Source organism: Thermobia domestica, chromosome 11 (assembly GCF_964235325.1).
Source record: "Thermobia domestica chromosome 11, izTheDome1.hap1.1, whole genome shotgun sequence".
NCBI classification, from domain to species: domain Eukaryota; kingdom Metazoa; phylum Arthropoda; class Insecta; order Zygentoma; family Lepismatidae; genus Thermobia; species Thermobia domestica.
Genome location: NC_137464.1, coordinates 128068523 through 128081371, shown reverse-complemented (window position 1 = coordinate 128081371; position 12849 = coordinate 128068523). Strand labels below are relative to the sequence as shown.

At 34.1% G+C, this 12849-nt stretch overlaps 1 protein-coding gene across 2 annotated transcripts in view; it reads left to right on the top strand.

Moving 5' to 3' along the window:
- Positions 1–12849, top strand: part of spn-E (tudor domain containing 9 protein spindle E) — a 383336-nt gene that overhangs the window by 240087 nt on the left and 130400 nt on the right. For both annotated transcript variants that reach the window (XM_081731120.1, XM_081731119.1), the window contains exon 15: positions 9076–9246. In XM_081731120.1, the coding sequence (XP_081587246.1) occupies positions 9076–9246 (171 nt within the window). The remainder of the gene's footprint in view (positions 1–9075; positions 9247–12849) is intronic.

The following is a 12849-nucleotide window of genomic DNA, read 5'->3' as shown; positions in this document are numbered from 1 at the left end:
CTCCTGGTTCCATAGTTCTCGAACTATATAGGTTTAAGTTTTATTTTCGACAGCTTATAACTTTAGAAAATCTTACATTCCGCTGTATTAAGTAGACATTTTTATGCTTCTCTTTAGGTTCTCTGCATAATGGCCAACTCCGTTATCGCCGTTATTGCATCATCTCGTTTTTCATTAAGCGTAACATATATCTTTTACGAAGAAAAAAGTTAATTTCGATAATGATCGTCGTAAGTTCTTAGGGAAAGTACAGTAGGTGGAATAATATATGAAAGTAGCACTAGAAAATGATTAACAAAATTATTACGAAAAATTCTTTTCCTGTTTGTCATTTATAAAACAGAAGATAACAATAAACTACATATCTAAAGTAATGTATTGAAATCAATTTTACTTTTATATTAATCAATCTACGAATCCATCTACTGCATACAATAACAGCAATAGATAGAAACAACTTAAAACTCAGATCACTAACTTTGAAGGATATCATTGCGCTCTTTTAGTTCGATTAGTGCAGTAGAATAGTGCCAAAATATTTCGTGACTGGCTACAAGCGGGAAATTTTTCAGGATGAAAGTACACTTACAGAAAGTGTGAAAAACACCGGGATACAAGTTGGTAGTGACGTCGCATGGCTGCAGTGACGTCACAAACAAGGCAGACCATCTGAAACTTTAAATTGTCATAACTCAGGAACCATTAATCCTACGGACTTCATTCATGCACCGTTGGAACCGGAATCACAAGCGCTACAAATCATTATGTGAGAGTCATACTTGTAAAATATGGAGAAATGGAGAAATTTGAATATTTTCATTTTTGATCCATTTTAGTTCATATTTTTGCATTTCAATACACAACGGCTCACATTAATAGAAATACCCATTACATTTATTATAGCTTGTAAAATAATCTTTCTAACAAGACCAAATAGGTTATTAGACTTTATTACTTCTTGACATATTCAATTTTTAGAACATGCTTGACGTAAAAATAAGGTAAAAGCACTAAAAGTGCAGAAATTTCAAATATTTCAAATGTGCCTAATGCAGACACTATTGATCCGACATACCTGATCCATGCACCGTTGAATCCGGAACCACAAGCACTATAAATCATTATACCAGAGTCATATTTGTAAAATAATATCTTCATGGAGAAATTTGAATATTTTTATTTTTTGCATCCGTTTTAGTTCAAATTTTTTGCATTTCAATACCAACGGACCCACAAATCAGAATATCTCAGAAATGTTCAGTTACAAACACTTTAAAAAACTTGTAGGTGATGTTGGAGATGCCATTCATGATGCTTGTTCTTTTAATTCTATGAGTGATGACATGTGTTTGGCTCGAGCTGCAAATATCCTTCGTGGTCATATGTTTAACAAGTTTCTCAAATTTGACAGTTCCTTTAGTTACTAGTTCACTCCTGCCACATCAGTGCCAACCGTAGTGCTGTCCTGTCCAGCCAAAAGTCAGCACAGCATTAAACGTAGACGACACCATCTGACAAAATCTCAGCATCACCCTATCAAACGAGAAACACCATTTCCTTTGTACATAGGTCTTATGCTCCATGTCAGAACTAGAAAATGTGACATTATAGATTTGCTTTCTAAACATGGAATTTGTGCCTCCTACGACAGAGTGCAGCAGGTTTCTGCAACAGTAACTAATAGTTGTGTGAATTATTTAAAAATTATGAAGTTGTATGTCCTCCAAACCTCCTCACGATGTCTTCACCACTGCTACTATAGACAATGTTGATCACAACCCTTCATTTTCAACAGCAGCAGATAGTTTCCACGGTATCAGCATTTCAATTATTCAGCGTCTTTCCGTGCTACATTCTAACCTACAATTCCCATGCTACAGATTCCCTAGTATTAGTGCAGAAAAGATGGACGGGAAAATAAAGAAAAGACTTAGACTCATACTGCACAGTTCCTGCAGTTCCTACTGTCATATGTGATCCACATATGTCAACAGTTAACCCTATTTACCCAGCTTCTTCGAATCCTATAAATGCAGCAACAGACTGGCTTGATTCTGTGTACACAGCAATTACAAGTGAAACCGAATCCTCTGAGAGACGATATCATAGGCAGCCAACCACACCAAAGGATGTGAACCAACGCGCCAAAATCCCAACACGCACTGTTACCTTTACTAGAGGAAGCCGTTCATTCTCCAACCATGCCATGGATATTGTTTTATCAGTGGTTTCACATCTTAACTCTCACTAGACACCACTTAGTACAGGTGATCAACCAGTGTATGCCCTGATGAAACAAGTGTAATGAAAATATCCAGAGAAATATGGAGAAGACAAAATTTTGGTAATGATGGGAGGGCTTCTTGTTGAAATGGTCATCATGAGTATGATTGGGACTTCGTTAGAAGGATCGGAATGGAATCAGATATTAGTCAAGACTGATGTCACCACATCAAGGAGGGACGAATCTCTCCTGAAAGCCTCTCTTGTTAAAAGAACTAGATACGCTCATCAAGTGTCATCAGCAATTCTTCAGCGAGAAGTATATAGTCGTTACTGTGAAGCCTCTAGTGATCAAGATATTGCATTTGATGATTGGCGTAATAAGAGAGTAGGCGAATTGCCACAGTTCGAGTTTTGGAATACAACACTAGAACTTGAAATTTTGCTGCTTCAGCTTGTGAAGAGTGTACGGCTGGCAAATTTCAGTCTATTCTTTGACACTCTCCTTCAGGTTTGTCCGTGGTTCTTTGCTTGTGCCCATGTTCACTATGCCAGGTGGATTCCAGTATTCATTCAGAATCTTCTTGAATTACCAACTAGGCATCTCCAAATGTACTCCGAGTTTCAGAGAAATCATTTTTGAAGTAGAAAAAGTGAGAGAGCTTTTTCACATATCGCAGTGATCATCTGCATGAGCAAAATAATAAATCGTGAAAACCGATGGTGGTGCTGCTGATATGTTGGATAAACCTTCTTCAGTTCTGAAATGGATGGCGGCTGGCCCAGCAATTGCAAATGTTATTTATGAGTAAGAACAAGAGGCTGGTTTAATTGATAAGAGGGGTGGGGATACAGAGCACAGAGAACACACACACATGTTAGATTTGCAGCACCGAAAACACTTGTCAGATGTACTAGAGCAATTTCGTGAACAAGAAACCCGTTTGAGGAAGATAGTCTTAAGACAGCTTTACCAAATTAATTATATCAACTGAAGCAGAGGTGTCTGTTCGTCAGGCAGCAGCGGGATTCATAGGGTATGGGTTCAATGTTGACAGCGGGAACTCGATCATCATTTGTAATACTAAATTTCTCTTTGATCGCATTTACTACTTCTTGCAATTCCCGGATCTGATTAGTATGCTCATTAAGTAAGGTTTCCACAACTTCTACCGAACTTTGCACATCAGCAAATCGATGTAAAATCTGTTCCATCTTATCTGTTTGCTCTAATTTGGAGTGTATTTGCTGGTTTATTTGTTCCAATTTACTATGCATTTTAGTGTCCATTTGATTAGTTATTTGCTCAAACTTAACATTTATGGATTGTGTTAGTTGCTCCAGCTTATTATCCATTTTAATGTCCATTTGATTAGCTATTTGCTCTAACTTAGCATCCATCTGTTGTGCTGGTTGTTGAGTTTGATGTGACATTTGCTCTAGCTTGGTATCCATTTTCTGCTGTTGCTGCGACATTTGCTGACCAAGCTGTCTTATAAGATCAGCCACGTTCGTTGATGAGTTCATACCAGATATCTCTATATCACCACTTCTTCACTTATATTTTCACTTCCAGAAACATTCATTTTGATGTTTCTATAAATTCTTTTCTTATTTCTGAGTAAAGTATACTCCGTGTTGAGAGCTATGATGAGACTGCTTTACTGAACTTCAAATTAATCTCGAGGTACTCCTGGTCGGTAACCACCATCTACAATGTAACGTTATTTATGTTACATTCCAGCCCACAGTTCGCGTAATTTTTAGTTATATCAACACGATCAGATTGCATTAAATGAGACACGTCACCTTGTGTGATTATCTTTTATTCCTTTTCACTTAACTTCATTAATAATACTTTTCTTTTTCGGTGGTTGTCATAGCAACATTTAAATAAACGACTATCCGCTGTGCGGTAACTAAGTTCATCGATTATACACATAAAATCAACATATATCTTCAGCTGCTAAGATTAAATCTTTTTTTTTTATTTAGAATCAACAACATTATATTCTTTTCTTCTTCTTCTACACAACAGATTGTGTACTTTTATGCACTGTTGCTCAAAATAGAAGAAATATAAATAATAGATATAAAAATAGAAGAAATTCACAAAATAGATATACAATATCGTTGTACACTCTCTAACTAAAACCAGCAGTAGTTGCTTATTATGGTATGATCCTATTTACCTTGATATCCCTGTTCCATTTTCTGAATATCTTGAAACTTTTCTTTTCGCTAGTGGCTATTGTCATAAACTTATTTGTGCATTATTTTTGGTGTACTCGGCTCAGACAATTTAATCCTTTTTATTTTGAAAGACTGCTACCTTTAAACAAATAGTGTAAATAATCGTTGTACGTTCTCGCAACGGATGAATATCAGCAACGAGCAGACGAAGCAGCCAGTAGCCTTGGCAATCAACTGCAGCCAATCACAGTCGAACTTGTGCTTACGTCACTATGGTAGGTGGGATCCACGTGAGCAGCGAGAACAAGGAGAAAACGCGAGAGGTAGCCATCATTAGGCGCCAAGAAAGTTAATAGGACTAGACTCACCTTCTCATCGCTGCTGAAACAACTCTCATAAAATATAATACCGAGCACATCCGTTTGTATTTTAACAATCTTAAAACATCAACATCTTTTGTTGTCATAATAATACCTTTTATTTGTAAAGACATGTAAGTATAGCGTTAATATTAATATAATCTCCAATTTGTGCGCATCATGAGCGTTATTTTGACCCGAGAATTGCTGCCTCATGTTCGATTGCTTTGTTGTGCATGGTACGGAATATATATTAATGCTAGCAAATTATCGTTGTGAGATGTTCTTCAGATCTATGATACTTAAATTTTGTCTTATTTGTAAGTTTAAGGTTGTTACTTGAATTTTCGCCTATGTGTGGTTAGCGGTGAAAGAAGCTATTGCGTTTGTAATAACTTGTTTCGTCGTTAACGCTCGGGTGAAAAGTTCGATTAATGACTATCTACTGTAATGTTTGCTCTATTTGGATTACCATCCTATAGAGTACATTCTGTAGGTGAGAATGTACGAAACGAATTTTCAGCCAATGGATGTGGATGTTCCGAGTAATTAATTTACTTGTTCTTACCTTACCTTACCTTACCTTACCACGTAGCTCTACAGTCTTGGCTGACTCAACGATACGCCTCCACCACTCTTTCTATCATTAATTTTCTTTCTTCATCCTTTCAATCTCATTGCTGCCATATCTGTTATATCATTTACCCATCTTCGTTCCAGTTTTCCTATTTTTTTTTCCCCATAGATTCTCTCATGTAGTATCCGCTTTGGCATCCCATCTCGTTCCACTTTTTCGACATGTTCCAGCTACCTTATTCTGTCCGCTTTTATATACTTCGCTATGTCTTGCTCTTGTAACATATAATTTATTTCTGTGTTATTTCTTATCCTCCAAATGATCATTTTTCTTTCAAACTTTCTCAGTTCTTCGTTCTTTTAGGTATTGTCCGTACCTTAGCGCCATAGGATACAACTGGTCTCACTAAAGTCTTACGTTTTGTCAATTTGGAGTTCTTGACAATACCTTTCTTCTAAATACCACGATGTTACTAAAGCAAGCTTTATTGTCTACCTGTATTCTAATTTTAATTGTTTCGTTGATCCTATTTTCATTGTTTGTTGTCAGTTCCAGATGCTTAAACTTTGTAACTCCTTCGAATTCCAGGTGTCCTATTCTCATGTTCTTTGGTCCTCTTTTCAAATTTTGATATGATCGTATGATTTATTTATTTATTTATTTGTATCAACTGTAAATCTATATATGCTGCCTCTGCTTTTAATTTTATGTATGCTTCTTCTAGATCTTTTCCTGTTCTCGATATTATTGCTACTCCATCTGCATATGTGCATATCTGTACTACTTTCCTAAATATATTTCCTCGTGTATCAATTTCCATTATTGCTTTATGCAGTGCTATAATAAACAGACTCCTTTAGAGGCTATCTGCCTGTTTAACTTCTGTGCTAAAAGTAAACGACTGCCTTAGCTTACTGTCTACATTTATCCTCGTTTTTGTGTCATGCAGTGTTATATTAACTAACCTTGTCAGTTTTAGGGGAAATCACATCTGTTCCATGGTTTCATAGAGGGCGTCTCTTTTTACACTAATATTTTTACACTGTCAAAGGCTTGCGTGAAATCTACAAATAATATATATAGATGTGTTTGATGTTCACAGTATATTTCCGTTATTTGTGTTATCCCTTTCTGCACGGGAGTACAAATTCTTTACGTTATTTTCATGGAACCTTTTCTTCCATACTACATGAAACATGTACAGAGTATTTTTATTAAAAGAATGCGTGGGTCCATCGTAGGTTCTGAGAAAGTGGACCCGCACAATTGTGCGTGTTTTAAAGTCGTAGTGAGTGTGAAAAATGAAAAATTCTTGCTAGTGTAATACAGAAAAGCTACCCGCACGATTGTGCGGGCTCGGGCGGAAAGGGTTATAAATAACTGATCCGATGTGCTTCTTGCGTGCCGTTCCGAGTAAGTTGCGTGTAAATCCACATTGGTATTCCCCTATTAATTCTGCATATTGATCACTTTGTTACCAATAACTGCTGCTAACATTTTATAAGCTACGTTAAGAAGTGTTATTCCTCTGTAGTTGGCGCACTCTAATTTGTCTCCTGATTTAAATATAGGACAGATTATTGTCGTTTTCATTCTTCTGGCATTTTTCTTCATTTCTTATCCTATTTATTAATGCATGTATCTCTTGAAGATCTGTTCTTCCCTCAATTTCAAATAGTCCCGCCACCAAACCATCTTCTCCCGGTGATTCGTTATTTTTCATGTTCCTAATTACTGTTCCATTTCCTCGAGGGTGGGTGATTCTGTTGCAATAATTTCTCCCATCTTGGTCTCTGGTTCTCTCTCTTCCATATCTCCTTTCTTATTTCTGCTCTTGAAAATGTTCTATCATATCCATGATTTCTTTTTCTCCTATTAATTTCCCATTCTCGTTTCTACATCCTTCTAGTCTAGGTTGATAACTTCTTGTGAGTTGATTTGCTGGAGTATAGAATTTTTTGTTTTTCTGTGGTAGCTTAATAATTCTGTTCCATTTTTTAAAAAAACGTGTTCTTTTTCCGGCATATTCTATTTGCAATTTCTATTAGTTCCCTATGTCACTCGCAATTATGTCTTGATTCCTTCTGTAGTCTTGCTTCGTTTTTTTTTCATCTTTTGCGTCCTTACATTCTTCATCGAACCATTTTTCATTTTACATTTGATTATTTTTTCAACTTCTCTTTGTATGGCATCATAAAATTGCTTCTTTTCTTTTATATCCTTTTTTTTTTTTTTTTTTTTTTGTTGTTGTTGTTGTTGTTGAAGCGTGTATTGCTATTAGTGATCTTGAGAAACTATCCATTCCGTGATTCACTATACACGAAATGCTCGTACTCGTTTTGCAGAAGCAACAAATCAACGACGAGAGGAAGAGAAGAAACAAAAAGAAGCTGAAGGCAGGAAAATAAAGATCATTCTGAACAAATTCGAAGCTACGAAGACCAAAACAGTGGAAGATGTTCACAATATTAATGATCAAATAAAGTGCTTGAAGAAGTGAAATTGATTAGATAATACTATTATTTTTGTTTTCTAAAGATATGTCGTTAATATACCGCAGTCATTTTATGTATATACATCCACCCTTTTTTGGTGTGTACATCCACCCCTTATATTTTATTGTGATTTTTTCCTTTCATATATGACGAGACCTTCATCATGTGATGAAGTTATAGATTTTAAGTTTCAGGGAAAATATTAAATTTCTGGCTTCGAGAAGGAATCTATATTAGGTAATTGCTCTATAATTTGATGATAAAAGATGTTGTATTTGTTCATGTGTAATTCGTCGATATACTTTATTAGGGGAAAACATATTACTTACGTATCATCATTGTTATGTTTTCTTGGTCTTGTTTTTCCATAAACATGGGAATGTCTGTGTGGCTGGTCCAATGCCAAAACCGTGAATGTGCAGATTTTGCTATTTTCACCTAAGTGCAGTTTCATGTTATTTGGGGCACACACATTCCAATACCAAAGCCCATTTGTAAAATATGAGTGTATTAGAAGTTACCGTCAACTCCTAAAACATTTACCTAAGTCTATATACTGATTTTTCGGAGTAAGTTGAATATTAAAATGCTTATAACTCAAAATCAAAGTTAGCACATTCGCGGTTTTGGCATTGGATCGACTTCAGGAAAAATTTCAAAAAATGTTCTGGAACCTGGAAAAGTTAGATGATTTTTGTAGCCACCCTGCCCCTACGGATTACCACCTCTTCTTTAATAATTTGCATTTGCTGAACAAGCGCTTTGTCAATCAGGAAGCTGTCAAAACAGCCTTTAAAGACTGTTTATTAACTCGTTAATACAAAGGCATGCTTTGAAACATGCATAAAAAGACTTTGTAGTCTATGAGAGAAGTGTATTGATACACATGGAGCATAGATAGATTAAACATTTTCAGAAATTTTGTGTGAAGAACAAATAAAACCTATATACTGAAACGATCATTTCGTATAGAACACCCTGTATATATTTCAAGCTTTCTAAGTTGCCTATAACAGTGATGTACGTAACATTTTCTAAAATATTAATTCTTCTATCAAATTTAAACGCCTGAAATTCTTGGTTTTGTGTATTTTTTGTAAAAATAAAGACAAATTTTTCCTTTATTTACAACTTTTCAGTTAATATAATGTTATGTATTTCATGAAGTATTCGTTCATTTTCCTGACTATAGTATGCGAGGTTTAAATATTTATTATTTTTATTATAGTAAAGTCTTTGTGCAGTTTCCACGGCAACCGGAGATGTACGACCCAATAGTAGACTCTTCAAATGAAGGAAATAATTTTTCAGCTTTGATTCCTGGACGAGTAGTATTGCCAGTTTACAAAGCAATTAAACTTCGACAATTGCGAATACCAATCACACTTCTTCTACTTCCGTAAGTATTGCGTTCAACATATTTGATGCTGAAATTTTGTATTAAACATTTATCAAGGTAAACTTTTGTAGAAGAACGGTAATTTCGACAAAAATTACAAGATTTTATCAATGGTCTAATTTCAGGACAGAACACTTCCTACTTAACTAGGTAGATCTTCCAAGATTTTCTTCTTAGTTCATATCACCCAAATTTTATCAATATAACTATAATGATGAACAGCTCAACTTTTTTGGGAGTAGTTTTCATGGCACACAAGCATTGTATTTTACATTTCGGCATATGATAAACTTAAGCCTAAAGTAATTAATTTTATCATAATGAATTTTTGAGTTCAGTTTGACTTGTCAAAGCCCATAACTATTGTAGCATGTGCAGAGAAATGTTTTTTCGTTATTTAGAGTTAATAGTTCTACATTGTGCCCAAAAGAAATATATATATTGGAGTCATTATTACAAAGTATGAGAAAATAAGAATTCCCTTTAAAGCAGCGTTTCCCAATTTTTCTGATGTACCCTACCCTTTGTAGCGACTGTTAATTCTCTGCGGCGTCCCTTGAATCAGAAATGATGTTTTAAGTTATGTTTTACGTATCATAAAAATTGAATGATAAATTACAGTTTTACAATATTAAATGTGTCATTTATGGCTGCAATATTGTTATAAATGGAGATATTCGAAAAAAATATGATACTAGTTAGCCTTAATATTCTGAATTCATCATTCAGCTAATGTGATGGGTGATGCATCTTTCAGCCTGGGTCGGTAGTTTTATTTCATCTTGCCTCTTGGTATTCTATTCTTCTCAATTGGTTGACTCCTAGATAATATACATCATAAATATCCCAGATGTGAACAAAATAAGATAAAATTTAAGATGGATCACCACTCGGAAGTCAGGACAGATTTTAGTTCATTTCCTTAATTACTGCGTAATGAAACGTTACATATTATAAATATTGCACTATAAAATCGAGTTATGCTTAGTATAACACAAGATGCTGATTAATTTGATTACGTATTCTAATATCGACAAAAGTAACAAATAAAATAAAAAAAAAAAAAAAAAAACTTGATTCGTTTTACAATGAACACAGAATATCTAGTTAGATCATACTAGATCTGTGCTCGGTTTTGTGGATTGTTTATTTGTATGCGTAAAATATTGTCATAGACAGAAAGATGGGGTTTCCAACAATACCCATCCAAAACCTTTTACTGAAACCGGAAGTAGTAGAAATCTATTAGAACTTCCGGTTTAATTTTGATTTACACAGAACAAAAAACAATAACAGAAAGCAAGAAACTTTTTTTGAATCTATTTAGCGTCTTAAAAATAGGTACCATCTTCTCTTAAGCCTCTATTGAATTCGAAAGAGGTCATATAGCCTCGCTACTGAAAGGGACGTTAAACTCAACTCAACTCAAACCGGAAGAGGCAAATATCAACCACTTCCGGATTTAACTTAGATCATAATTGAATAAAAATGGTAATAGGAAGCGAGAGGTAGTTTTCTGTAATCTATTCAGTGTAGTAAGAATATGTTCCATCTCCAATCTAATTTCTCTAATGAAAACCAGTGTGACACAAATCAACCAATTCCGGTTTTGGTGTTAATCTTTGTAAACGGAAAATAGTAACAGGTAGAGAGATGCAGTTTTGTGCAATAAATTAAGCGTCCAAATAATACATTACCTAATCATTCTTAATCCTGTACTAAAATCGAAAGTCGTAGAAATCCATTAGAATTTCCGGTTTCAATATTGATTTACGTAAAGCAAAAACAGATTATTATTATTATTATTATTATTATTATTATTATTATTATTATCATTATTATTATTATTATTATTATTATTATTATTTTTAATAGATTGAGCACTCTAAGAATATGTATCAACTATTCTCTTAACCAATAAACTATGTGACCAATGTAACCCAGAGCTTCAGTTTCGCAATTGCAAAATCTTTCCATTACTTCTATCCTTAACTAACTGGATCCAGTATTTTGCATTGTATTCCTATTTCTGCGAGATCCATCTTCTTCGCCTTGGTCTTTCTAATGACCTCTGATTGGATTTCTAGGTAAAATTTTGAAAACTTTTCCATTTTCTTCCATTCTGATTACATGACCTGTCCATCTGAGTCTCCTTAATGACCCTAACAGTGTTAGGTAAATGGTATAAATTATGCAGTGCCTCGCTATAAGTTTCCGCTATTCCACATCCCTTTTGGGTCTAAATATTTGCCTCGCGATTTTATTCTCAAATACTTTTACCAGGTTGTCTATTAACCTGGAAAACCTGGAATTAGCGTGGAATTTAACCAGAAACGTGGATTATTCGCATAGTTGCTAATTCAAATAACTACTTTCAGTAAATTTTAAATAAATTGAAAAGATCGATAAGAAATTTTAAGTCGATAAGAAACATAGAAAATACTGTATTTAAGAAATTCACTTATATTTTATTACTTACACTATTATTGTATAAGCACAAAGTGCGAAAGTGATCTGGGTAGCTAGGATTGTTTCTGTTCAAGGACTTCTGAATATTACCTTTGGACCAGACCTTCCCTGGTCGTGTAAATCCGAAATATTTTTATTCTGTAATTCGTAACTTCTCTAGTTTTGTTTTGCTAGTCTGTCCTTCTTTGTAGCAAATAATATATTTATAATATTACTTTGCATGTGTATTCTCCTACTTTCTGCTACTCCCAGTGACTTAATTATGATAATCCATTGTATGAGTAGTAATGGCCATTTCCCATCTAAGTAGAATATGCAATAACTTGTATAAATTAACATATACTTAGAATTTAAATTAATAATTTTTAGAACACTTTAATATACCAAAAGCAACATGTAAAAGAAGCTACTACTACCAAAGAGACATGAATCACACGAGAGTTAAATAGTGAAAATTCTGCTTGCTTATGTTAGTTACTGCACATTTTTCTCAGCTGGCTTACTGTGAATTTTTCTTTTCATGTGACGAAACTTTAATCATGTGACTAAAGTTACATATTTAAAAATTCAGGGAAGATGTTTAGTATCTTATTTTGTGAAGGAATTCATATTAGATAAGTGTGTTGTAATGTTATGATAAAATACGTTGTATTTTTATATTACTCTTTTTTTAGTTGAGGGGAAAATATATTACTTATGTATGACCGTTGTCATGTTTTCTTGGTCTTGTTTTTCCATCAACATGGGAAAGTCTTTATGGTTAATTACATTATCAGCAAAAATATGAGAAAATTTTCTGGAAAGCCGGAAGTAGTCAGAGAATTTTTTCCCGTAATTTTTGGCGCTATCGTGTAAATTTTTATCTCCTTATTTTACTTTGTATCTAAGAAGAGTTTAGTGAAAGGTGTATAGTGCACTTTCTTTAGAATTGTGTTATCTTTTCAGTATTTTCTGTTAAGAAATTTGTTATGTATAGTCTTTCCATTGATTTGTTCCAGTTCTTTTCTTCTCTGTATTATTAATAGTCATCACATCCTTTGAATGGTATCTTCATCTACCCAACTATCTTTACTTCCAACTTGACAATATTATTACGAGACTGTGGATGTCAGTGTGAACCGGAACTGACTTTTT